General features: G+C 40.0%; 1 protein-coding gene across 1 annotated transcript; it reads right to left on the bottom strand.

Moving 5' to 3' along the window:
* Nucleotides 1-415: 415 nt before the first annotated feature.
* Nucleotides 416-27,658, bottom strand: LOC105006110 (chitin synthase chs-2-like). The gene is made up of 19 exons (XM_020046310.1): nucleotides 27,637-27,658; nucleotides 27,245-27,380; nucleotides 23,092-23,280; nucleotides 20,773-21,806; nucleotides 20,561-20,656; nucleotides 20,300-20,458; nucleotides 15,618-15,792; nucleotides 13,245-13,346; nucleotides 9,926-10,067; nucleotides 8,498-8,698; nucleotides 8,126-8,410; nucleotides 7,844-8,023; nucleotides 7,276-7,681; nucleotides 6,991-7,028; nucleotides 4,929-4,993; nucleotides 4,161-4,271; nucleotides 2,317-2,531; nucleotides 1,675-1,765; nucleotides 416-1,562 (listed from the first exon to the last, which is right to left on the bottom strand). Exons 3-19 carry the CDS (start codon nucleotides 23,146-23,148, stop codon nucleotides 1,455-1,457), a joined length of 3,465 nt encoding a protein of 1,154 aa, XP_019901869.1. The 5' UTR covers nucleotides 23,149-23,280; nucleotides 27,245-27,380; nucleotides 27,637-27,658; the 3' UTR covers nucleotides 416-1,454.

Raw genomic sequence — 27,658 nt, 5'->3', positions numbered from 1 at the left:
ATACTTAAACTCCTCCACTTGTGGCAGGAACTCTCCACCAACCTGAAGTGGGCACGCCACTCTTTTCAGACTGAGGACCATGGCCTCGGATTTGGAGGTACTGATTTTCATCCCAACCGCTTCACACTCGGCTGCAAACCGTCCCAGTGCATGCTGAAGGTCCTGGTTTGAAGTGGCCAACACGACAACATCATCCGCAAAGAGCAGAGACGAAATCGTGTGGTCCCCAAACCTGACACCCTCCGGCCACTGGCTGCGCCTAGAAATTCTGTCCATAAAAATTACGAACAGAACCGGCGACAAAGGGCAGCCCTGCCGGAGTCCAACATGCACTGGGAACCAGTCTGACTTACTGCTAGCAATGCGAACCAAGCTCCTGCTTCGGTCGTACAGGGACCTGACAGCCCTTAGCAAAGGACCCAGGACCCCATACTCCCCAAGCACCCTCCACAGGATGCCGCGAGAGACACAGTCGAATGCCTTGGGTCTTCTTCCAGACCTTGGCAAAATGGCTACACCCCTCAATAACTTAGAATTGTTGGAACCAATGATCATTGAATCTGCAGTTATTTAGAAATGCCTCAAAGAGACATTCCTATAAATCTACCATCCTCTTTTTCAGATCTGCACTGAGCTTCTTGAAGTTTCCCATTTTACTGTGTTGGTCAATCCATTGAGTGCTGTCAAACTTTTATGTTGGCACAGAGAAGCTACCAGCTGTAGTCAATCATGATCACTAACAGGAAGTTAAGAGGCTTGGCAAATTAAAGGACATTTCAGAACTTTCAGCACCAGTGAATTAATAATCTAAGTGGGCATATGTATATTACAGCAAACCCAACAAATGAATGAAAACCTGTCCAGGAATTAGAAAAATCCTGCGACTATAATCAGCTAATTTTGGATATAGGCCACAATTTTCTGTCTTTTGAAACAGAGGATATTGCATTAACAGAGGAAGGCACAATATACGCACTGGGGAAAACCTTTTCTGTTATAGACAGGAACCATATTTGGGATTAAGTACATTAAGGATTAGAGCAGTGATACTGCCATGTTTGTCTAATTTCTTGGAAAAGAACAACTTTGATTGCTTTTCTGCCCCCAGCCACTTCATAGCCGGTCAACAGAGTTTGACAGAGTGGGTGAGTTGGTTTGCGTGACTTGGTCAGTCTGCCTTTGCGTGTTTGCCGTGAAAGGATAAATTGCATTGCTATTTCTGTATCATGCTTGTGTCAAAGTGTTAAGATTACAACAGACAATCATCTGTACCTGGTCTGGGCAGGAAGGAAAAGTGGCATCCGAGAAGCAGCAACGCAAAATAGCCTCATCTACATAGAGAGGCACACGTGCAAAACCGTCAAAATATTTAATATGGAGAAGAAAAGATCTGAGATGGACAGAAAATCTAAAATCCATTCTTAGGAGCCACTGTGAGAACCAGTAATTGGTTCTCACAGTAGCGTTTCTCTTCTATATTTCTGGATTGTTGGATTCTCTATAGTCCGAAATTCACCAAAATGTTTGGTGTCTTTCAGCTCAGTCTCCAGAAGCTCAGGAACCTGTGAAGTTTGAGTAAAAAATTATCTTTAGTTATTCTCTTTGGCAACAAAGGGTTCTCTTTTGTCCCCTAAAAATGTTAATCTTCATAATCAACAAGGATTTGATATTTACCGGCATTATCTCGTATGATGGTCTTCCCCCAGTCTTTTTTTGAGAGGATTCCATACTCACAAATGCCACAAAATGGATCAATGTGTAAATTCTAAAGGAAGAAAAAACAAAATAGTGTATTAGCGGTGGTAAAATTGGTATGATTCAGTTATTGGTCTGATTTAGTTATCCTGCGAATAAATATGCAGACAGGTGACAAATTAAAGGAAAAACCTTTGTAGAGATGGGTTTATGCACAGCATCCCTCAGAATGCTGTTGAATATTGTTATGTATCTTCATTAATAGATCTAAATGCAGATGTAACTTTAGTCACTGTCCAATTGAAACACCAGCCAGTTGAGTGGTCTTTGTGACTGAAGCTGCTGCCCTCCCTGCTCCAATAATGAACCCTCTTTCAAAGTCACTTAGATTCTGTCCTCATGACATGTTCTGGATTCTTTATTGAGGTCAGCTGGTCCTGCCTAGCATTTTTCTACTCACCACAGAGCATCATAAGATGTTAGTAACTCACTTATCATGCAGTACACCTGTATGGAAGCATTTGAATAAGTTCTGTTCCTCCACTCATCTCTGGTTTTTCATTTCATTTGTCACACGTCTGCATGTATATATGAATATATTAAATATAATAAAATTGTCACCTGTGGTAGAACATGCCAATAAACTGAATCACCAGTAATGTTGTGAATCCTAAAAGGAACATCAGTCCTATTGGATCGATGAATATATACTCGCTAGTCTGAGTCAGGTTGATATTGTACTTTGGCATTTTGATAGTGACTGAGGTTCCAATAAGTTGAAGAGTGAACGTCGCCACCAGCCACATGGCATTGCAGATGAAATACACAAAAGTCACCTGTACGAAGAGGAGAAAGTCCATTTAAATTATTGGGATATGAACATGGCGAGCAATAGAGATATGTGATAGAGAGAGGACATTTACAAAGCTTTATTATGTCAGTGTTAACCTCAGCTTTACAGACATTATCCTTGAATTTCAATATGCTTATATTCACAAACTATAAACCTTTAAAGCAATAAAGGTGCTGTCACATTTTCTGGATAAAAATCCCACTGTTGACGGATCATTGGTCCGGCTGTAAATCTTAAGGAATATTAGGAGCAATATACAGAAGCTAAAAAAGTTAATACAAATGCATAAACTTGGAACAGGGTACAAGTAATCTCCAAGATTTAGGATATTCCTGTTAGCACAGGATCAATGACCAGGAAGTGGAAACTTCATCGCACCCCTGTTGCTGTCTTTCAAAACTCAGCATGCAAACAATAAGGAGACGGAAGGAACTATAGACTTCTGTGGCTGGGAATAGAGTGATTGTGCTCCGGCCAACCATATGTAGAGCTCTGTGTAATACACCCTGTAATGGCCTGTTTTGGAGGGTGGCAAGGCAGAAGCCACTGAAAGAATGCATGAGAGTGGCCCAGCTGTGATGTGGGGAAGGGTTTTTTTGTTCTTTTGTGGCCAAAACATAAAGTTATATTTGTGTCGTAAACTTAGCTCTGCCCATGCCCCAACACACGCTATACCTACATGGAAAATGTTTGGTGGCAGCATCATGCTGTGGCAGTGTTCTAAATCAGCGGGGGCTTTCTGTTGAAAGTTAAGTAAGAATGGATGGAGCACGATACAGAGAAATGCTGCGAGAGAACCTGCTTAAGTCCATTAAAAAGCTGATACCAAAGCAGTCAAATGTCTGGATCTCAGTCCCATTGAGAATCTGTGGCACTAGTTGAAAATGTTTATCCTATAAACATTTCCCAATATTGAACCGCTGTCACTTAGAAATAATGTATTTTTAGTCAGTTAAAGTGCAAGTCACTGTATATCACGTAACTTGTTTATTGCAACACTCAGTTGATTAGGGTCCGTGGAAGGCTTGGTCCACTTGTAGCAATGACAGGTGCAATTACAGCGTGTGTAGCGTCCCTCTTTGTCGTTGATAGTCCAGGCAATGTATACCCCGCTCTGTGCAAAACTTGTAGATAGAAGAAGTAGGCTACTCGCTCCTCTTTGAATTCCGTATTGAGACTGAAGAACTTTCTTCACTTCCATACAGGTGAAGTCGAATTCTTCCACTAGCTTCCAAATTACGCTCTCATAGGCTAATCATCAAAGACGGATATGGCTTCAAGCTTAACAAACCGTACAAGCAACCTCTTAACTGGGTGAGATGCAGATGCAGTATGTTGTAGGCTACAATGAACAAACATAACTGACCAATAAAAGAGGCTAACTAACCACCTCAGACTGCCCCGTCATATGGTTTAGTCCGATGCCTCAGCCCATCTGAGCTGGAAATAAGAACATGGAAATAAGAGTCCATAAACCCAATTATTTTGAATTGAATTGGATTTTCAATCCATTATTTACAGACATTGATTAAATTAATAAACTGATGAGCATTACACGGACTGATTAAGCTTCCTGATGTGATCGTTTTGTGTCAGTGTTTGTTACGTATACCTTGTTTCTAAGTTCCATTAGGTCCTTTGCGATTTTGTTCTGTTTTTCTTTATCCTCCGCCAGAGGGTCCAAATAAAGCTTCTGTAGCTCTCTCCAAAAGTCCTCCTCTTCCTAACACAAATTCAGACACTTAGTGAGTATTCATGCTATGAGTAATTATGGATATAATAACAAACCAACAATACTAGCCAACTGTAGCCCCACTATACGTGTGTTAGTGTGTGTCCGCGTGCGTTCCTGAATATATACAGGTGTATAAAAAAAATGGGATTATCGTGGAAAACTCTAATTCAAAAACAAATGTGGCACCTTCATAAGTGACACTTACAGCTGAAAGCTGTAATTATCAAGATTGAAACAAAGTCTTGACAAATTTTACTTGGTGTAATGAATCTAGAATATATGAAGGTGTCACTTTTTGATTAGAATTACAGAAAAAAATTATACATTGTATTCAAAAAATGTAGGTACACTTGTATGTGTGTATGTATATATAATATAATGTGATTTTTAGAAAGTTACTGTTATAAATTACAAAAATGTCTAATTGTGTTTGATTGAACCAGTCATGAAGTACAGTCTATTCTGCATGTTGGAAAACTACAGTATATACCTGTGTTGTTTATACAGCTTTTTATTTATTATTTCTCAAAGGTGTTATTGATTTTTATTTCATGTGACTGTTCTTTCTAAGTATATGGGTCTTATAACGTAGGAGAACAGAAATATAATGACTATAATTACTAACATTATTAATAAGAACTCTACCTTCACAAGATATTCCTCATTAAGAGGAAAGTCACGGGACTTATTCTGTAGCTGTTTTACCCAGTCTGTAATTGGAAGAAAGAGGGAACATAGTTAACAACAAAATGATTACATCTTTCCTTATTGGATTTCTTTTGAATTCAGGAAGGACATTTGCAAACAAATGCAATTGACACCATTTAGTTTTCAGTATGTCCTTCAATTCATGATTAAAAGAAGCACTGCGCAGGTTGAACTTGGACAAAAATGCATGTTTTATTTTTTTTATTCCAAATGCCTTAAGGTGAAAGTCCGATTGTGATGATTAATCTGGGTAATCCAACGGTTATGTTGATTATTACCATTTTAGACCGCTAACAATAAACTGTAATTAACTACTTTTTGAAAAGTAAGCTCTCACACCCTGGTGAAGGATACCAGGATTTGATCAAAGTTGTTGTTACCTTTTGACATTTAAGTATAATACATTCTACTATCAAAATAATATATTTATTTAGAGGGCAGTTATTGGCCTTGTTCTGTATTTGTGTGTTAACCAGTCTAAATCTTGAGTTTGTTTATTGAAAAATGGTTTTGGTGGAATTCCCCATACTTTTGATTTAGCGGTTGTGTAGTTTTAATTAATGATTTTTTTTGACAATGCTAATTAAGCTTTTGGCTGGGGAAGAAGTAACCAATTTCTTCTTGTGGATTATGACATGATGGGCCTTTAGACACAGCCCAAAGTCATGACAGTTTCACCAAAATACACTAGTCAAAAAAAATTAAGGGAACACGTAATCATCACAGTATAACACCAAGTCATTTAAACTTCAGGGAAATCATTCTGTCCATTTAGAAAGCATAAGAGATTGAAAGTCAATGTCATCTGTTTGGTGCAAATGAAAGTGACAACAGGTGCACTGGAGAGGCAACAGCAAGACAACCCAGAGAAAGGGAATAGTTTTTCAGGTGGTGGCCACAGGCAACTGCTCTCTCCTTATCCTTCCTGACTGATTCTTCTCTAAGGTTGCATTTTGCTTGTGTCCTTGTCACTGCTGGTAGCATGAGGCAGTACCTACTGTTGCAAAGGGACTCCAGCTCCTCCAGGATGGCACATCCATATGTGCCATTGCAAGAAGGTGGACAGGGCTGTAGAAGGGCAACAACCCAGCAGCAGGACCGGTATCTCCTACTTTGTGCAAGGAGGAACAGGAGGAGCACTGCCAGAGCCCTAAATATTGACCTCTAGCGGGCTACTGGTGTGCATATTTCTGGATTAACTGTCAGAAACAGACTCCATGAGGGTGTCATGAGGGCCCGACGTCCTCTAGTGGGACAGCATCATGCATCTCGATTGGCATTCTCCAGAAAACACCAGAATTGGCAGGTCTGCCTTTGGCACCCTGTTCTCTCCACAGATGAGAGCAAGTTCACACTGAGCACATGACAGATGTGAAAGAGTCTGGAGACACCGTGGTGAAAGTTATGCTTCCTGCAACATCAACCAGCATGACTGGTTTGGCGGTGGGTCAGTGATGGTCTGGGGAGGCATGTCCTTGGAGGGTTGAACAGACCTCCATGTGCTAGCCAACGGTACCCTGACTGCTGTTAGGTACCGGGATGAAATCCTCATACCCACTGTCAGACCTTACGCTGGTGCAGTGGGCTCTGGGTTCCTCCTGGTGCAGGACAATGCCCAGCCTCATGTGGCCAGAGTGTGGCCAGGACACCATTTGCTGTATCATCAGGAGCATGCCCAGATGTTGTCGGGAGTGCATACAGGCACATGGGGGCCATACACACCACTGAGTCACAAGTTGGAACAGCCTGTGATTTCAATTGTTTCCTATTACATTCAGTGTGAGTTTGAATCCAGCCCTCAATCAATTGGTGATTTTGTTTTTCTATTGACCGTTACGTCATTTTGTTTTTAATATATTTTGTTCATTGAGACCCGATGTGTGATTTTAGTGTTCCCTTATTTTTTAGCAGTGTATGATTTTAAAACAAAGGATCCTGAAAATATCTATCTTTATGTCAGAGTAAAAAGTTGAATAAATACATTAAACAATATACTCACTTTGTTCAATATATTGATGAGAATAGCATCCCGCTTTCCTATTTAAGGAATTATTAGAATGTTAGTTGGTGTGCATTCCATTCAACTATCAATGCAAATTAGGTGATAATGGAAGAACCAATTGTACACATATATCTTATATTAAAATAAAAAATATGTGGAATCCCACATATTTCCTTGGGGTGTTTTTATCACTGAGTTGCACAATGTTTCATTAAAACTTAATAGCATACAAACATTTTTGGGGTATATTTTAGTCAATTTGATCATTCAAAATGTAATTACCAGTTGTTGTCCTGAGTGGTCAGGTCAGGTGTCATCTTCGCCTTATCATCCATCACCACCATTTGAGTCACCTGGTCATTCTGTTCCACTGCTTTACCATTGTTCCAGCAGGGACATTTGCAGCACTTGGCCTGTAGGATGCGCTGTGTGATGGTCTGGGTTGGTGGTTTAGCAGCAGCTGGGCCACCTGTCTCCCTGGTGCCCCAGGACACATTGTTCAAGTTGACCATGGAGTAGATGGTCAGCAGGAGGTAGCCACTGGGGATACAGACGAAGTAGAGGAGGCCGTAGATGACCAGATGGAACTCTTTAGGGTGGAGTCCTGCTGTGATGATGTTCATCAGAATCATAGCGATGATAAACAGCCCGCTGGGGGTCCAAATGGTCTGCTCTTCAACCATAGTTCCTGAGATTACAGAGAAAATCAAAATAATGGCAGAGAAAGACACGTGTAGTTTGTTTTGTTTTCTGGCATGGATATGCGGTTTGATATTAGCCATTTGGTTGACTTGGCAGTCTGGAAGTTTATATCCTTGAGATTAAGTCCTAGTTTATTGCTTTCATTTACCTACGATGGAAAGGGCAGTTGCTATCATGAGGAAAGCGTAGAAGACACTCAAGACGGCTGCTATGGTGATCTGTGTGTCTGACTTCAGCTTGAAGCACAGAATCAGATATATGACAGGAGGAACCACTGCAAGGAACAAAGCTAAGTTGGCATCTATGTTTAGGATTAACGTCAAGCATCCTGAAAAAGAGAAAGTGAGAGAAAGTTGTTTCAAAATGTTTAGATCCTGTGAAATCCCAATATAACAAACTAGCCCAAAGCTTAAGTGGTTGCCATGAATACCTGAGATCATTAGGCAGATGGTGGCGGGACCTAGGACTGAGGCGGCCATGCTGATAATTTGATAGAGGATAAAGGGTTTGGAGATTGAGCTGTTTCTCTGCGAGGTTAGAGACCCTGATCCCAACAAGTCAAGGGTGTTGGCCATGGTGGAGGGACCCCAGCGCCGTCTCTGGTTGTAGAACTCCTTGAAGTCCTGAGGGGCATTGGTGTAGGCATCTGATGCAGCGTTGTACTCCACCCTCCAGCCCTGCTGCAGAAGGAGAGTACAGAGCCAGCGGTCTTCACCTGTGACCGACCAGAGAGGGTTTTAATCTACTGTAGAGAATAGAGTACTGCTGGCTGTGTTAGTCTAGACTATGAATAATAATTTACCTTGATCGTACTGTACGTGGTGGCCGGCCTCTGTGGCTTTAGTAGTGTATCTCTTCATCACGTTGTCATCCATGAGGGCTGCACCTCTGAACAGACTGAAGCATCCGGGGCTGCAGAGCACACAACCAAACACATGCTCTGCTGTCTTCTGAAGCCAGTGGCCCACAGCATACTCAAACTTCTGGTACCAAACCATAGGACCTGGACAACGTAACAGATCGAGTCATTGTATGTATTTTTTTTTTTTTATGTTTTGATATGCATAGTTGTTTTCCATTACAACTTAAGGCCTGAGAAGATATCTCATGTTGTTTATATTCTATCTGCACATCCTGTATACAGTATATAATGTCTAAAAACCAGTAAAGGAACCTGGCTAGCCTAGTTCAGCCGGCCTGCAATTAAAAGTGATGAATGTTGTTCCCACGCTGGTTTTGAACCCTTCCACATCAGAGGCTGTGTCATTTACCAATATGCCACAAAGCTATACTTTTGCTGAGGTTCGGTATAGCATCTCAACATTAGATCATTTTGTCAGGCATTAACACCACGCCAAGTTTGAATATTTTCACTAGACACCATTAAGCATTGTTTTAAACTATTATTGAGTTTACCTCCACCACAAATAGCATCTATGAACTGTATGGCTTTTGCCACTGGCTGTTTTAACATTAGCCTTATTAGCCAGTAGCAGGGTTACTAGTATCTGCTAACTTACTACTTGAAATAGTCATAAAATTTGAGCAATTGCTAACGAGACTGAAGATAACATTGCCAAAGCTATTTAATTTCATGGCACAAAAACATTCGTCTTTCTTTCTTTTGTGACTGACATTGATACAATAAATATACATTTAGGTGATGATAACTGCCTTTTTTTCGTCAAGTGAAAAGATGAGAGAATCGTGGAAACCCCTACTCTTTTACTGCCCAAGGGGTTTTAATAAAGCCTATATTACCCCAAAAAGCATGCACGGATTCGTACTTCATAAATCCACCAGAAAAAGTTGCAATATAACCGTAAACAGTTTTATTTTAGGCTTACTGTAACGTAGCTACTGATGGTTGTACCCAGCAAGTTTTTGTCCATTCAGAAAAAATCATAATGCATAATTTGTTTTGACTGTGGCGAGATTTGAACGCGGAACCTATCATTTGCAGGGCCACTTCTCTAACCACTACGGTATATAAAAAAGGGTCGGTCAGTCACTCGATAAGAGACATTTGCTCTTTTTGCCCAGCTCTGCTTACGCAGTCTGGCAAAAAATGTAAGTATGGTATTTATTTAGATAAGCTTTGTTGGTACGTAAATATTATATCAAATATTTAAATTAATCCAGCAAATGAGCCAGCTGTTTTGTTTAGTTGTGGCTGATCATCAACTGATCTTTATTGTAACAACACGATTCACATGAGAGCTTCACATACCTGTACCAGTTGGATGGATCCTTCCACATGCCGCACCTACATGTGGGTAGAGTTTCAGTCGGTCTATCAGGAGCATTACCGCAGAAGGCTGGAAGTCTGTGTCCCCATCCAGAGCCAGGAGGTAGGTGTTGGCCTTCTCTTTCTGACAGTATTTAGGAAGGTAACGCTTTATTTGAAGTGTAGAGTAATACAACGTCTTAACTGTCATGACATACTGTATATTAAGACCTGTTTTTCATTATGACATATGGCATTATGTTTAGGCTGTTTATTAATACTGCACAATAGCGCTAAAACCCATCACATAAAGCCAACCATTCCATTATCCAAAAGATGTAAATGGTACTTTATTTAATACTTTTAGGAATTCAGCCATTTAGACAAAATCCATACCTTTGTGTTTGCACCCTAATTGGTGCCAGTATGTTCCTACACTGTTGCTCTGTGGCTGATGACTGGGATGAATGAAGGGGATTTTGACATTTTCATAATTATAAAGGAACTTATCTAAGTCATTACTAGTCATATAAATCTTGCTCCTGGAATGGTTTGGAAGTATTGGAAAGTATTCAGACCACTCTGAAGTTATTCAGTTTCTCTACATTTGTTGTGTTACGAACTCAACTGTTTGCCGTCTGTCTACACACACCTACCTCATTATGACTTAGCACATGCAGGGAGGTCCTTAAATATTCGGACATGGACAAAACGGACAAGTTTTGTTATTTTGGCTGTTCCCCAGAATATGTTCAAGATACAGTTAAATAATGAATATGGGTTTAAAGTGCAGTCTGTGAGCTTTAATTTGAGGGTTTAGGAATTATAGCTCTTTTATATGTAGCCCCCTCTTTTTCCTGGGACCAAAGGTAATTGAACAATTGACTCAAAAACTGTTTCATGGACAGGTGTGGGCTATTCCTTTGTTATTTCTTCAGCAATTAAGCAGGTAAAATGTCTGGAGTTGATTCCAGGTGTGGCATTTGCATTTGGAAGCTGTTGCTTTGAACCCACAACATGCGGTCAAAGGAGCTATCAATGCAAGTGAAACAGGCCATCCTTAGGCTGCATAAAAATCCATCAGAGAACTAAAGAGAAGACAAATATAGAGGGTTCACCACAAGGTGAAAACCATGAGCCTCAAGAATACAAAGGCCAGATTAGAAAAAGATATAAAAAGGCCAGCCCAGTTCTGGAACAGCATTCTATGGACAGATGAAACTAAGATCAACCTGTACCAGAAGGATGGGAAGAAAAAAGTATGGAGAAGACTTAGATCGACTCAAAGCATACCACATCATCTGCAAATCACGGTGGAGGCAGTGTGATGGCATGGGCATGCATGGCTTCCAATGGCACTGGGTCACTAGTGCTTATTGATGATGTGACAGAAGCAGCCAGATTAATTCTGAAGTGTATAGTGTCTGCTCAGAATCAGACATATTCAGCAAAGTTGATTGGACGATGCTTCACTTTACAGACCGACAACCCAAAACATACTACGAAAGCAACACAGGAATTTTTTAAGGCAAAGAAGCAGAATATTCTGCAATGGCCGAGTCAATCACCTGATCTCAACCCAAGATCGAGCATGCATTTCACTCACTGAAGACAAAACTTAGGGCAGAAAGACCCACAAACGAACAACAACTGACGACAGCTGCAGTAAATGCCTGGCATCACAAAGGAGGAAACTCAGCGTTTGGTGATGTCCATGTGTTCCAGACTTCAAGCAGTCATTGCCTGCAAATGATTCTCAACAAAGTATTAAAAATAAACATTTTATGATTGTGTTAATTTGTCCAATTACATTTGAGCCCCAGAAATAAGGGCACTGTGTATGAAATTGTTGCAATTCCTAAACGTTTCATACAATATTTTTGTTCAACCCCTTGAATTAAAGTGGAAAGTCTGTAGCTTAATTGCATCTCGGTTGTTTTCTTTCAAAACCATTGGGGTAGCGTACAGAGACAATTTTATGGAATTTGTGTCAGTCACCAAATATTTCCGGACCTAACTGTATGCACTTAGAAATTGGTGAAAATGTTTTAGAAAAAACTGAAATATCTCATGTACGTGAGTAGTTAGATCCTTTATTCAGTACTTTGTAGATCACAACTTTTCTTGGGTATACCTGTACAAGCATTTGCAACCTGGATTTGGGCAGGTTCTCCCATTCTTCTTTGTAGAGATAGGATGGGGTTGTAGTTGAAACATCCACAGATGTTCAATGGGATTCAAGTGTGGGCTTTGCTTGGGCCACTCAAGGGTGTTCACAGACTTGTTTTGGTTTTGTGCTCTGGGTTGTTGTTGTCTTGAAAGATGAAACATCGCTGTAGTCTAAATTCCTGTGCTCTATGGATCAGGCTTTCTTTAAGGACCTGCAAATTTTGCCCCGTTCATTCTTCCCTCAATCGCGATCAGTCAACAAGTCCCTGTCACTGCAAATCCCCCATGGCATGATGCTCTACACAACCATGATTTTGCATAAGGATGATATTAGCCAGGTAATGAGCGGTACCTTGGTTTCACCAACCATAGCGCTTTGCATTCAGACCTAAATTATAATGTTCAGTGTTCAAATGGCTCCTCAGCCTGTTACTGAGGAGTGGCATTCATCTAGCTGCTCATAAAGGCCGGGTCAATAGAGTGTTGCAGAGATGTTGTCCTTCTTACGGATTGTCCCATCTCTACAGAGAAACTCTGAAGATCTTTTGGAGTGGCCAAGAGATTATTGGTTATCTTCATGACCAAGGCACTTCTTTTGCTCTGACTTGCACTTTAAAGCGTGGGACCTTATATAGACAGATGTGTGCCTTTCTAAATCATGTCCAATCAACTAGATTTTCCACAGTTGGACTCTAGAGACAAGGCTGATCAAAGGAAAGTGAATGTATCTGAGCCTAATTTGGAGTGTAATGGCAAAGGTTCTGAATTACTTGTACATGAGATATTTTTAATTAAAATAAAATTAGCACAGATTTCTAAAACATGTTTTTGCTTTGTTTATTATGGGGGATTGTGTGTAGATTGATGGAAAAAACGTGATCAATTAAAAATTAAGGGAAAGGATCTGAATACATTCTGAGGTCATCTTATCAATATGTCACAAGAAGTCTAAATATGCATCATGACACTATGACATTATTATGAGCAACTGTAACAAGTTATGTCAACAGTTAGGACTATTTTTCATAGTTATAACAGCACATTTTGACAGTACACTTAAAATAAAGTGTTATCCAATTCTACAAAAACAGTATATTGAAGTAACAATTCTAAAAAATAATACTGATAATGCTGTATTGTTTGTGAGGTTCACCTGCATCTTTTGATTCAATTCCCATTCATCTTCACCATCTACATATTTCTTGAAGTACTTCCTGGTGAGTCGCCATCCAAGAATGTAGTACAAGTACATAATCTGCAAAGAAAACAGTGTGTGAACTGAATAAATCTTCAGTCGTAATCATATTATATTAAATTAATTGGTAGCTTTAAGAATGTTCTGTCAAAGATGTATAGGTTTGGGTATTTCAAACACGCCAGAGGAATAACATTTATGACACAAGCTTAGAACATCACTAGCACACTGGTACACTTGCAATTGCTGCATAGTTGATACAACTATCGCCGCCAGTCCACACATTATACTATCTTTGACTAGGAACTATTTTTTTTTTTTTAGAGAGAATACCGATTGTAGAGGATTTGGAGGGGCGATTCCACCCGAATTCAATTGTGATTCCAAACCTAAGAATGTGAAATGGAAATTATAATATTTCCATTTTCCGTGTGCAGGAACACGTTTACATCATTATTTACGCATTACGAATCATCTTATCCAACTATAAACAGTTAACATCTACTGTTACTGCTGGTCCGATCAGCAGACTATAGCTAGCTAGCCCAATGCAGTAGTCAATGGACAATTTATTGTCATCAAGAAATTGGCAACAGTTAGTAAATCACCAGCTGTAATGTTGATTATTCCTCCAAATGTGCTTATGATTTTAGACTGTATCTTATCACCACCTCTTACAAATGAAGTGCCTGCAGTATCAAACAATGTCCTTGTTCTTGTGTTTTTCTGTCTGTGCATGAGAAATAAGATCTGCATGGTGGGCTTGTATTTCTGATTTGCAATATTTACAGTATGCTTTTCTTTCATCGGCTGGGATAGTCTTAATCCATTCCATTATGCCCTGTTTTCTTTCCTAGTCTTTGCAATATTTTCTTCCATGTTTTGCCCAAATAACTCACATTTTTACTGTAGTATCTTGTTTATCTGTTTATTTTGAAATCTCCTTCCTCACCTCTACCTTTTCCTGCTCACACTCTCTCACTCTCTATTTTTGGTTAGCTTGCTAGCTAGTTCAGCTTGCTAGCTAGTTCAACTCTTTGGGATAAAGGTCTGGAGACTGACTAGGCCACTCCAGGACCTTAATGTGCTTCTTTTTGAGCCATTCCTTTGTTGCCTTGGCCGTGTGTCTTGGGTCATTGTCATGCTGGAATACCCATCCACAACCCATTTTCAATGCCCTGGCTGAGGGATGGAGGTTCTCACCAAAGAATTGACAGTACATGGCCCCGTCCATTGTTCCTTTGATGCAGTGAAGTTGTCCTGTCCCCTTAGCAGAAAAACACCCCCAAAGCATAATGTTTCCACCTCCATGTTTGACGGTGGGTATGGTGTTCTTGGGGTCATAGGCGGCATTCCTCATTCTCCAAACACGGCAAGTTTAGTTGATGCCAAAGAGCTCAATTTTGGTCTCATCTGACCACAACACTTTCACCCAGTTCTCCTCTGAATCATTCAGATGTTCATTGGCAAACTTTAGATGGGCCTGTACATGTGCTTTCTTGAGCAGGGGGACCTTGCAGGCGCTGCAGGATTTCACGACGTAGTGTGTTACCAATTGTTTTCTTGGTGACTATGGTCCCAGCTGCCTTGGGATCATTGACAAGATCCTCCTGTGTAGTTCTGGGCTGATTCCTCACCATTCTCATGATTATTGCAACTCCATGAGGTGAGATCTTGCATGGAGCCCCAGACCGAGGGAGATTGACAGTTCTTTTGTGTTTCTTTCATTTGCAAATAATCTTACCAACTGTTGTCACCTTCTCACCAAGCTGCTTGGCGATTGTCTTGTAGCCCATTCCAGCCTTGTGTAGGTCAACAATCTTGTCCCTGACATCCTTGGACAGCTCTTTGATCTTGGCCATGGTGGATAGTTTGGAATCTGATTCATTGATTGCTTCTGTGGACAGGTGTCTTTTATATAGATAACAAATTGAGATTAGGAGCACTCCCTTTAAGAGTGTGCTCCTAATCTCAGTTTGTTACCTGTATAAAAGACACCTGGAAGCCAGAAATCTTTCAGATTGAGAGGGGATCAAATACTTATTTCACTCATTAAAATGCAAATACATTTATAAAATCTTGACATGCGTTTTCCTGGATTCTTTTGTTGTTATTCTGTCACTCACTGTTCAAATAAACCTACCATTAAAATTATAGACTGTTAATTTCTTTGTCTGTGGGCAAACATACAAAATCAAACATACTTACCTCACTGTACATGTACAGTTAAAGTTTTATTGCTTTAAACTTTTATTTAAAAGTTGGAACCCAATGGCTACAAATGCATCTTTATTTCTGAGGAAATAAATGGTATTTTGACAATCGTCTTACCTGAGACCATCTCTTCTTGTGGCGGATCAGTTTTTTGTCCTTAAAGTGCACCATCATCAGGTTGCCATTAGGGAGTGTGAACTCCAATCGACCTCCATAAGGGGTACGCAGGATCTTCTGCCTTGGGAGGATTTGGTTCTCCCTAAATATGCCTGATTCCACCTCATTGAAAATTCTCAGTTGGAAAGATTAAATGAGGGAAAGGTCACACATCATTATTCTCAAGTGCCGGGACAGAAATAAAAGAAAGCTGTTAACACCAGCAATAGGGAGGAAACAAACTGCTTGGATACATGGATTTCCCCCCCACTAAACCACAAAACCAAGGCCCTCTGCCCTCAATTCAGAATTGGATAAAGGGCATTGTGGATAATTATAATGTATTTTAAATGTGTTGTTTTCCTCCAGGAACATGTAGCATGCTCGAATATGCTTTGTGGTATAACTACAGTATGTACTGTGGCTTTGGAAAGTATTCAGACCGCTTCACTTTCTCCACATTTTGTTGTGTTATAGTCTTGATTTATAATTTATTCAATTATTTACTTTTGATATCAATCTACACACAATATTGTATAATGACAAAGCAAAAACATGTTTTTATAAATGTGTGCCAGGAGTGGCAAAAAAAAATTGAACAATGTCAAATACTGTGGGGAGAACAAATATTTGATAACCTGCACAATCGGCAGTTTTTCCCACTTACAAAGCATGTAGAAGCCTGTAATTTTTTATCATAGGTACTCTTCAGCTGTGAGTGACGGAATCTAAAACAAAAATCCAGAAACCACATTGTATGATTTTTAAATAATTAATTTGCATTTTATTGCATGACATAAGTATTTGATCACCTACCAACCAGTAAGAATTCCAGCTCTCACAGACCTGTTAGTTTTTCTTTAAGAAGCCCTTCTGTTCCTTCAGGTTTCAGGGCTGTTGCTGGGCAATTTGGACTTTTAGCTCCCTCCAAAGATTTTCTTTTGGGTTTAGGTCTGGAGACTGGTTAGGCCACTCCAGGACCTTGAGATGCTTCTTACAGAGCCACTCCTTAGTTGCCCTGACTGTGTGTTTCGGGTCGTTGTCATGCTGGAAGACCCAGCCTCGACTCATCTTCAATGCTCTTACTGAGGGAAGGAGGTTGTTGGTCAAGATCTTGCGATACATGGCCCCATCCATCCTCCCCCCAATATGGTGAAGTCGTCCTGTCCCCTTTGCAGAGACGCATCCCCAAATAATGATGTTTCCACCTCCATGCTTCACGGTTGGGATGGTGTTCTTGGGGTTGTACTCATCCTTCTTCATCCTCCAAACACGGCGAGTGGAGTTTAGACCAAAAAGCTCTATTTTTGTCTCATCAGACCACATGACTTTTCCCATTCCTCCTCTGGATCATCCAGATGGTCATTGGCAAACTTCAGACGGGCCTGGACATGCGCTGGCTTGAGCAGGGGAACTTGCGTGCGCTGCAGGATTTTAATCCATGACAGCGTAGTGTGTTACTAATGGTTTTCTTTGAGACTGTGGTCCCAGCTCTCTTCAGGTCATTGACCAGGTCCTGCCGTGTAGTTCTGGGCTGATCCCTCACCTTCCTCATGATCATTAATGCCCCACAAGGTGAGATCTTGCATGGAGCCCCAGACCGAGGGAGATTGACCGTCATCTTCTTCCATTTTCTAATAATTGCGGCAATAGTTGTTGCCTTCTCAGGTGTCTTTTATACAGGTAACAAGTTCAAACAGGTGCAGTTAATACAGTGGAGTGGAGAACAGGAGGGCTTCTTAAAGAAAAACTAACAGGTCTGTGAGAGATGGGATTCTTACTGGTTGGTAGGTGATCAAATACTTGTCATGCAATAAAATGCAAATTAATTATTTTAAAATCAATGTGATTTTCTGGATTTTTGTTTTAGATTCCGTCTCTCACAGTTGAAGTGTACCTATGTGTACCTATAATAACAGACCTCTACATGCTTTGTAAGTAGGAAAACCTGCAATATCGGCAGTGTATCAAATACTTGTTCTCCCCACTGTACATACGATATTTAAGAGACCATTTATTTTGCACTTTAGAAGTGCCTTTGAGTGTTCACAGCTTTGAGTGTTTTGGGGTATGCCAGTACAAGCTTTGCACACCTGGATTCCTCAGATTCTATTCCTTGTAGATCCTCTCAAGATCTTTCAGATTTAATAGACTCTGTGCACCAGCGTAGTGACGAACTTCCGCTTTTGTCTAGAAGTTGGTATTGCAGTTTCCGGTTTACTTCCTAATACTCATCCGCATTAGTGAACACCTAAACTCACAACAAGATGATTGATGCTGTTGTACGAAAAAAAAGAAATATAATGTATGTGACTCATTTAAGTTTCAAGGTACAAATGGGGCATCATTTTAATCAGGAGAATGTCCTCTTTTTAATAAAATCTGGCTTGCGCCATTCAATGACTTCAAACGCTAGACTAGAAAGACTTTTTATATACTTCCACGTAATGCAGGTTTAAGCGCAATTAATACCATATAGGACCAGATGTTTTCTTCCTATGCCAGTTGTTATTTTTCAGTTTCGTTGTGCAATGAGGTTACAGTAGTAAAATAAATGAGGAGACCTGTTTTGGTGCTTTTTTGAGGCTATGGAATTTTAAGCTTCATTCAGGTTGAAGAGGCTGAATGAAGGTTCGTTTCAATTCACTTGCTATGGGGACGCGCTAGCATCCAGCGCAGCCAGCGTTCTTTTGCTGTTTTTGAGGCTAGGGTGAATTTTTATGCATTCTATTGTCCCGCCTAATACTACACTAAAAAGGAACACGTCGCTAACTAGCTTAGCCGATAGCCGGCCGGCACACCACAGTAAACTACTTACCCTCGTAGTTGTGCAGATAACTCGATACGTAGAGTTTGAATCCCTTGTTCCGCTTGCTTGTTGGAGCAGGGGACCAGGCATCAACAATTCAATGGACATCACTAATGCTTATTTTAGGCAGGTCTTGGAGACATCTACTAAACACTGAAATTTTGGGCGACGCGGGTGATCGCCTTAAGAAAAACCGAAAAATGATATGCCAACATCTGGCTAAAGCGGAAGTTCGTCCATATACTTGTGCACAGAGCCTATTGGAAGCGTTGGTGAAATGCGATCTTCAGGTTGACGTTCAAGTCCAGTCTTTTGTCAGGGCCATTCAAGGACATTCACAAAGACTTGTTCCAGAGTGTTGTCTTCATAGTCCCACCATCACGTTTCACTGTAGGGATGCTTTTAGCCAGGTGATGAATGGTGCCTTAATTTTTCTAGACATGCGGACAGTAGGGTTATAGTTTCATTGTATTTGCTTATGGCTGGTTCTCCCATGTCTACAGATAAACTCTGAAGCTCTGAGTGGCTATTAGATTCTTGGTCACCTCGCTGATTAAGGCCATTCCTAGCCAGATACTTACACGGTCAGCTCTAGGAAGTCTGACTGGTTCCAAACGTCTTCATTTTCAGCCCATTGTGCTTCCGGGGTCTTTCAATGCTATAGATTTTTTAAACAAACTTCAGATCACTGCGTGTTCACATTTCTGTGAGGACCCTGAGGTCTACGTAGAGTTCCTTGGATTGCATGATTTTCTAAAGACTTCTCAATGATGATCAAAGTTCCTGGGATCCATCTGTCAATTTGGAGTTTCATGGGTCATGGCCATTTTAAATACATTTGCTTACATTTAAAAAAAAAATGTATTTATCACTATGGGTTATTCAATCAATAAATCAAATTTATTTATAAAGCCCTTTTTACAACAGCAGTTGTCACAAAGTGCTTTACAGGGACACCCGGCCTTAAACCCCAAGGAGCAAACAACAGTAGTGTTGAATATCAGTGGCTAGGAAAAACTCCCTAAGAAGGCCGAATTTTAGGAAGAAACCTAGAGAGGACCCAGGCTCAGAGGGGTGACCAGTCCTCTTCTGGCTGTGCCGGGTGATATATTAAGAGTCCAATTGGAATAATAAATACATTTCTGTGGGCTAAATCCAGAGTCTATTTGATTTTAGACTAGGTCAGAAGTATGACCAGGAGGACAGGGACAGCAATGGGCCCCCCAAACCAGGTAATCCACAGGTGTGGACCAGGACCTCATCTCCTCCTAAAATTTAAAACTGGAGGAAACTGAGAAAAGTTAGAAGTGCATTCCTCATATCCCCCAGCACAATAATATAGCAGCGTTATTGTGTGTAGAAATAACACAACAAAATATGGAGAAAATAAAGGGTCCTGAATACTCCATTAAACCATATATACTTGCTTCTAGTTTTGATTCTGCAAAACAAAGGCTACCATTATTTCTACAAAACATTGCTCCATTCTTTTTTAAATCATACTTTGCATGCCTGGTTAAACTTTCAAACCACAGAAATTCTAACATAACTGAAGTGAAATACATTTCTCATGTGATCTGAATGAAGTATAGGGTTAAAGTATAAGTGAAAAGTGTGAAAAATACAACAAAACTGGTTTCGGTATATTTCAATACACAACACAAAGTGAAACCTTTTGTATTATATGGTCATTGACTTTCAATATGAAAATGTGAATTAGGTTGGTTAGATCTGTAAAAGTAGATTTTTTCATATTAAAGAGTATGCAGGAAGTGTGTGGACTTAAGTCTGTGTACATGCATCATAAATTGTGAGAATCTGTTGCACTGTTTACCTGTAAACCTCTCGGATAACTTCTACCAGGTCCTCTGCATATTCGTTAACATGTCGTTCTTTACTACCTTCCACGTCTTTAAAGGCGTCGTCAAAGTAAATGTGAGACTCAAATTTTACATCATCAGTGGTGTCATTCTTCGGCCTGTATTTGTCCAGCCTGGTAAAGAAACAAATACAAATTTTAGTAAATACATTTTATTTTTGTTGTTATTTCTGTCAATTGTGTTATTGTCTGCTAAGTAAAAGAACTGCACTGTACCTGAACATTGAGATGATAATTTTCATCATTTCATCATAATTCTCATGCCACATTGTTGCACACAGGTACACTGTGACTGGGTCAGCTTGTATGTGGCTGGAGGAAATGTTAGATTTGTAATTTGTCAAAGTGTATATTGACAATTCATTACTCTCTGTCATGCACATAAATCAACAACCATCCAGACCCCAAAGCACCTGCAGTAATCTCACCGTTTGTTCTTTTGAATCACAAAACGTGTGTTGAGCAGAAGTGATTGTTCCAGAAAGGCCCCCTCATACATCCTGCGCACAAACAGGTCTTGGGTCCTCTCGATTCGCTGAAGCTTGAGGAACCAAATGTACATTGTGCAGAGCATCCAACCCAACCACCAGCAGAGCGTGCATCCAACTGAAAACCCTATTGCTGTAATGTTGGTCATGTTGTTCTGGCAGAGGGTATAGGTGATATCCATGACAAGCTTTTCATACCAGACATTGTCTTGAATTAGGATGCTGTCACATGTGATGTCGTTGCAGTACTCTGTCATTGTGTAGTTTGCTCCTCTGGTTTTACTCAAATTCTGGTAGAAGATAATGACAGGCGATATGAAAGCTGCCACAACCCCTAAGGTGGCCAGGTAAATAGGTAGAAGGAAGCTCCACCGCATGGCGTGCATTTTACAGGCCACCACAACAAACCAGTGGCACAGAGCAGAGGACACTATCTGGATTCCCACCAAGATCCAGATCACCCTCCTTACGTTGTCTGGAACTGATGTCACCGATGACCAATCTCTACCAGACAGAGGGACATACGCCCCCACCACGGCTGCAGTAACCAGGATCCGAACCACGCTGGAAAGAATGCTCATCACATTTCTTGATCTTGCTATGTCTTCAGATATACTGTTTAGAAATGGGCTCCTAAAGAGGGTGCTGTAGTTCTCCCACCAGTTCAGTGAGACAAAGATGGTTCCCACTATAGCAAGTCCTATCCTGATGTTTATATCCCTATCTTCTATCACAAGCAGGTGACTGAAGATGTAGAGCACATAGCCTGCCAGTATGAGGACTATTGAGATGATTGGAGGCACAATAAATCGGCTACTCTTCCTCGCAACGCAATGAGCAACCACCTGGAAGATAGAGGACAGAAGGCTAATGCTGTTCAGCATCATAGAGTTGATCAAAATTCCAAAGAATGGCATGGAGACAATGGTGAGAATGGCTGTCCCCAGTGACACCAGGAAGTCAACACTCAGAACCTGGAAAATGTAAGAAATAGTATAGTTAACCGTACGTTAAATGACGAACTACTTGAATGATTAGTGATGGAAAATATTCCTGTTTTAATATTTTAAATTAAAGACACATGGTGTTAAATCAGTCTCAAAACTCTCTTTCTCATGGAAATGACACTTAAAGAAGAAAACATTTGGTTGCACATGCAGAAACTCAAGTCGAGATTGGAGAGTCTCAAGCTGAGCGTGAGAGTATAAACATTGTAATAAACAGCATTGTGTGGAACTTGTAGCTTAAAATGTAGCTTATATCCAACAAAAGTGCAAGAAGTTGCAAGCTGCCCAGCAACTCAAACCTACCAGATGAGTTAAATATCGTGAAGTGAACATAGCCTTGTAACAGTGAGTCATGCTTGAGGGCACTTGTTGTTTTGGACAACTGTGTGAGCCAGCTCTCGTAGCTGATCTGAGTAAAACTTTTCGCAATGCCCGGTGTTGGAACATTTTTGAATATCTTATTCTTTTATCATATATCATAGCAAACGCTTTATGAATTGAATATATATTAAAGCATAAGATACCAAGATAGAAGTTTGGTTTTTGTTCTTTACAGGAAAGCAGGAAATAAGATTGCTAAGAGTGGAAATGACCTGATGAAATGTCTAGAAGAGCAGAGTTGTGGTTAAGGGTGATAAAAACTTATTCGCTTGTGTTTCCTGTTTTCCCCATATGTTGCAGAGTACACAAAGAGTAGAAAAAGGATAGACAAAGGGCAACCCGTGCCAGGTGTCACATAATAACCATTTCAGTCTATGTGTAACCATTCTCAGGGCGGGCTGAGGAAGGATTCGGAGTTGTTTCCTGACAGGTATAAAATGTGTGTTTTTCCAATTGTATTAGAATCCTCTGAATAAATGCTTAAGACCAGTTCGCTGTTATTTAGTGTTTCATTGGCTTCAGTTCGGTTTCTAAATAACTATATTTAGTAAATCCGAGCCACACAAACGCTGATTAGTGTTTTGGAACCTGACACTGGGCACACGTGCAGACCAGTTGGCAAGTGTTTTACCCACTCTCCCTGACCCAGTCTGTTATACCAGCTGGCTTTAAGCAGGTAACCCTGACTAACATTATTGCCATCATCCTGGATACTCTAGACCCACTCCAATTTGCATGTCGCCTTAACAGATTGACAGACAAGACTTACAGTGAACACCCTGTTTCAAAAGGTGCGAAGATCACAAATCATAGACACTTGACAAAAACAATTATGATATGAAAAATGCAGCTTGGAACCACTGGTGCTTACCCATGCCATTGTCTTCTTTGATGGTTTCTGGGAATCTTTGAATATTATCTTCCACATGCTTTTGATGAGGAGCAGAACACTTGGACCAATCACTGCAACACTGATACTGAGGAGAGCGCATGGCTTTTGGTCAGCTGGGACTGTGTAGGTGGCGTTACTTGACAGTGTTATCAGGAGCAGAAAGGATCCCTGCAAAGAGTAGAATTGTGTAAAAAAAAAAAAAGCTTTTAGCTAATGGCGACATGGCCAGCACAGTGCTGGGGGATGGGTAAAGTATTGATGCTCGAGTGCCAAATAAACACAAGTGGTTAAGAAAAGGTTTAAGCCATCTGGAAGAAGAGGAGAAACCTGCAAAAGATAAAGGTATGCAGCAGCGACAGAGCTTAGCTTTCTCTCCCATGGGTGCGAACCTTGGCCCCGGAGTCCCCCCCACCCCTCCGCTGCTAAAATCTTACTATTGCTGCCTGATTTCCCAACTAAAAGATAGAGACAGATTATTAAAATTTCATACAATTCTCCCCCCAAAATATGTAAGTTCATACCTCATAACAAACAGAAGGTTGTCTACAACTAGCTACAACAAAACATTACCTGCAGTTACAAAAGTTTGCTGTTAGCTGCTATTGGACCATCATAGGTACTCTTCAACTATGAGTGAGGGAATCTTTAAAAAAATCCAGATAATCACATTGTATGATTTTTAAGTAATTAATTAGCATTTTTTTGCTTGACAGAAGTATTTGATACATCAGAAAAGCAGAACTTAATGTTTGGTAGAGAAACCTTTTGTTTGGTAGAAATTTCTTGACCAGGTTTGCACACACTGCAGCAGGGATTTTGGCCCACTCCTCCATACAGATCTTCTCCAGATCCTTCAGGTTTCGGGGCTGTCGCTGGGCAATACAGACTTTCAGCTCCCTCCAAAGATTTTCAATTGGGTTCAGGTCTGGAGACTGGCTAGGCCACTCCAGGACCTTGAGATGCTTCTTACGGAGCCACTCCTTAGTTGCCCTGGCTGTGTGTTTCGGGTCGTTGTCATGCTGGAAGACCCAATCACGACCCATCTTCAATGCTCTTACTGAGGGAAGGAGGTTGTTGGCCAAGATCTTGCGATACATGGCCCCATCCATCCTCCCCTCAATACGGTGCAGTCGTCCTGTCCCCTTTGCAGAAAAGCATCCCCAAAGAATGATGTTTCCACCTCCATGCTTCACAGTTGGGATGGTGTTCTTGGGGTTGTACTCATCCTTCTTCATCCTGCAAACACGGCGAGTGGAGTTTAGACCAAAAAGCTCTATTTTTGTCTCATCAGACCACATGACCTTTTCCAATTCCTCCTCTGGATCATCCAGATGGTCATTGGCAAACTTCAGACGGGCCTGGACATGCGCTGGCTTGAGCAGGGGGACCTTGCGTGCGCTGCAAGATTTTAATCCATGGCGGCGTAGTGTGTTACTAATGGTTTTCTTTGAGACTGTGGTCCCAGCTCTCTTCAGGTCATTGACCAGGTCCTGCCGTGTAGTTCTGGGCTGATCCCTCACCTTCCTCATGATCGTTGATGCCCCACGAGGTGAGATCTTGCATGGAGCCCCAGACCGAGGGAAATTGACCGTCATCTTGAACTTCTTCCATTTTCTAATAATTATGGCAACAGTTGTTGCCTTCTCAGGTGTCTTTTATACAGGTGACAAGTTCAAACAGGTGCAGTTAATACAGGTAGTGAGTGGAGAACAGGAGGGCTTCTTAAAGGAAAACTAACAGGTCTGAGAGCCGGAATTCTTACTGGTTGGTAGGTGATCAATTACTTATGTCATGCAATTAAATGCAAATTAATTATTTAAAAATCATACAATGTGATTTTCTTGAGTTTTGTTTTAGATTCCATCTCTCACAGTTGAAGTTTACCTATGATAAAAATGACAGACCTCTACATGCTTTGTAAGTAGGAAAACCTGCAATATCTGCAGTGTATCAAATACTTGTTCTCCCCACTGTATCTAAATTTAATTTTTGCTTTGTTACTTAAGCTAGCTATCTTCTACAGTTCAAATCCTTAGCAAATGAGCAGACTAGATTTGACCCAGGGTTGCCAGATATCACCAACAATATACAGGAGCCATCTAGCCTTTGTGCAATTTAGTTTTATTTGTGTATTTTTTGTTAGCAATAGGGCAAGAAATGTATTCTCTTTTTTATTTTTATTTATATTTGTTTGTCTTTGTTACTTCTTTTTGATATTTATTTTTGTATATATTTTCATATTTATATGGGGGGGCCCTGAACCCAATGAGCCATCCAAGCTAGAACCGCTACTGCTTGGATATTTAGTATTTGTGCCTAAATTAGTTAAATATATATTGTAAGGAGCTCTGTAATCTGACAACATTTTATTTGATGCAGTGCTTTTCTTAAAAAAAATTGTCTAAATGGTACTTCCATTTACAGGAAATAAATTACTTTACTGTGCCATGATTCTTGAACATAATACAGTCATGTGAAAACTAAGTTATATCTAGATATTTGGACACATAAATAATTAAGCTAGATTCTATGACTACCTTCATTGAAATAGGTATACCAATTTGAGAAATTACTAAACTTTACCATTTATTCAATTAAAGTGAATAAAATGCAATTTCCTTGTGTGGAATGTTAGTACACCCCCACCTTGACCATCACATAAAATGGCTAAAATTAGAATCAGGTTCAAATAATTACAAAATCATTAGAGTAACTTGGAAGTGTCCAGCTTTCCAGAAAAATTAGAAACTTGCCTATTCTGGTTTGGTTTTAACCATATGGGTGTGTGGTAGGCCCTCAGAAGATTATTGATGTCCCCAAGTCTGGTAAGGGTGACAAAGCCATTTCCAAGCAATTTGAAGAACATCTTTCCACTGGTCAATAAATTCCATGCCAGTGGCAATCTAAGTAGGAGATCTACGTAGGAGATTCTGATTTGACAAAAGGGGGAGTGGTTTTGCCACAAGGCTAAACACCTTTTCTAGCTAAAAAAACAAAACCTCATACCAACTGTAACACATGGAGGTGGCAGCATTATGATTTGGGTCTGCTTTGCTGTCCCAGGGCCTGGCCAACCTGACATTCTTGAATTAAACATGAATTCCATATTGTATGTGATTAATTTTAACCAAAGTGGGCAACACCAGCTGTTGAAGGTAGGGTCTTCTTATGTTTATATCTGGGAATAGGCCTTGTGTTGAAGTGAAGATAATATATACATATCTTGTTGAGCAAACCTGCTGTGGGGCAAGTTAACTCATGGCTAGCTCTGCTAGTCCAGAAAGAAAGGACTGAGCTGTTGGTTAAGAAGTACAAAAATGTATGTTCCTCACTCTTGTGAAAATTATCATCACTTAAAATATTTTTTTCAGTCACGTTTCTTTCATAATAGTAACATAAAATTACACATTACACAATTTGTAATATTTTGATACATTTGCAAGATAAGAAGCCTAAACACAAAGCACATCAATGACGTTATTAAAGGTAATAAGGAAATAAAAGGGTGAAGATGTAATAATAAAAGGTTAAAGAGGTAATAAAAGAGAGAAGGGCCTGATTGTGTCATTTCGTATATTGAATTTAGCATACATTAAATTTAGCCATGGATTGACAGTTCACCATTGACTCAATTAAGAATTCAGCCTTCAACTAGCCACACACTACATGCACACTTACCAGCCAGTTATAGTTAGTGACAGAAAGTTGAGCAAAATCTGCCCTCGTAGAACAAGTGTGAACGGGAATGTAAAGCCAGCTGGAGCTTAATCTTTTTTAATTTTGAAAAAGCCTGTTTAGATCTAGGTGGCTACATGGTTCAACCTTCATTCCAATTCCAGTGTCGGGGTGGCCGATATGTCAGGTTAACTGAAGAATTTTGCTGTAATATGTGGTATACATTGTTTATAAATCATTTGTAACCCTTCATCTGATCAGTTTACTCTTTACAACACCCAAATGACAATTCAGTCATTTATATTTTTGAGTTGTATTTGAAATATTTAGCTATGATCTATAAATGATATACAGTATTATGTAATTATTAACTGTGTATAAACTGTGGATAAAGGATCCATAAATGTGAAATGTTAGTACTGGTTTTGTGGAAAAAAATTAACAGGATAAAACTCACCTTACTAAATATGGCAAAAGAAAATGCAAAAACAGCAACAATGAAGAAGGACAACCATTGCAGAAGTTTCTCTAGCCTTTGAGATGTCTGTTCATCCTGGATGACAGGGACCTCTCTACACACGTCCCAGGTTTTCCTAAAAGGCATGTAGAATTGGAAAACGTAAAAGTTCACTGTGGTCAATGGAAGAATGAATTAAAATACATTTAAGTCTGTTAAAACGTTTTCAAAATTTTCAAAATAAACAAAATGGAGATTTACACACATTCAGATAAAACCATAATTGAGTGAAATGTAAATCTTTATATATATAAAAATACATGTATACATATTTTATACATATAATACAATGTAATACTACTAAGTATGCTGTATAATTTTTTTTGAAATACCTGAGCTTTTGCTTGTCATCCA

The sequence above is a fragment of the Esox lucius genome, chromosome 5 (assembly GCF_011004845.1).
Source record: "Esox lucius isolate fEsoLuc1 chromosome 5, fEsoLuc1.pri, whole genome shotgun sequence".
Taxonomy (NCBI): Eukaryota; Metazoa; Chordata; class Actinopteri; order Esociformes; family Esocidae; genus Esox; species Esox lucius.
This window is presented reverse-complemented; position numbering and strand designations above follow the sequence as displayed.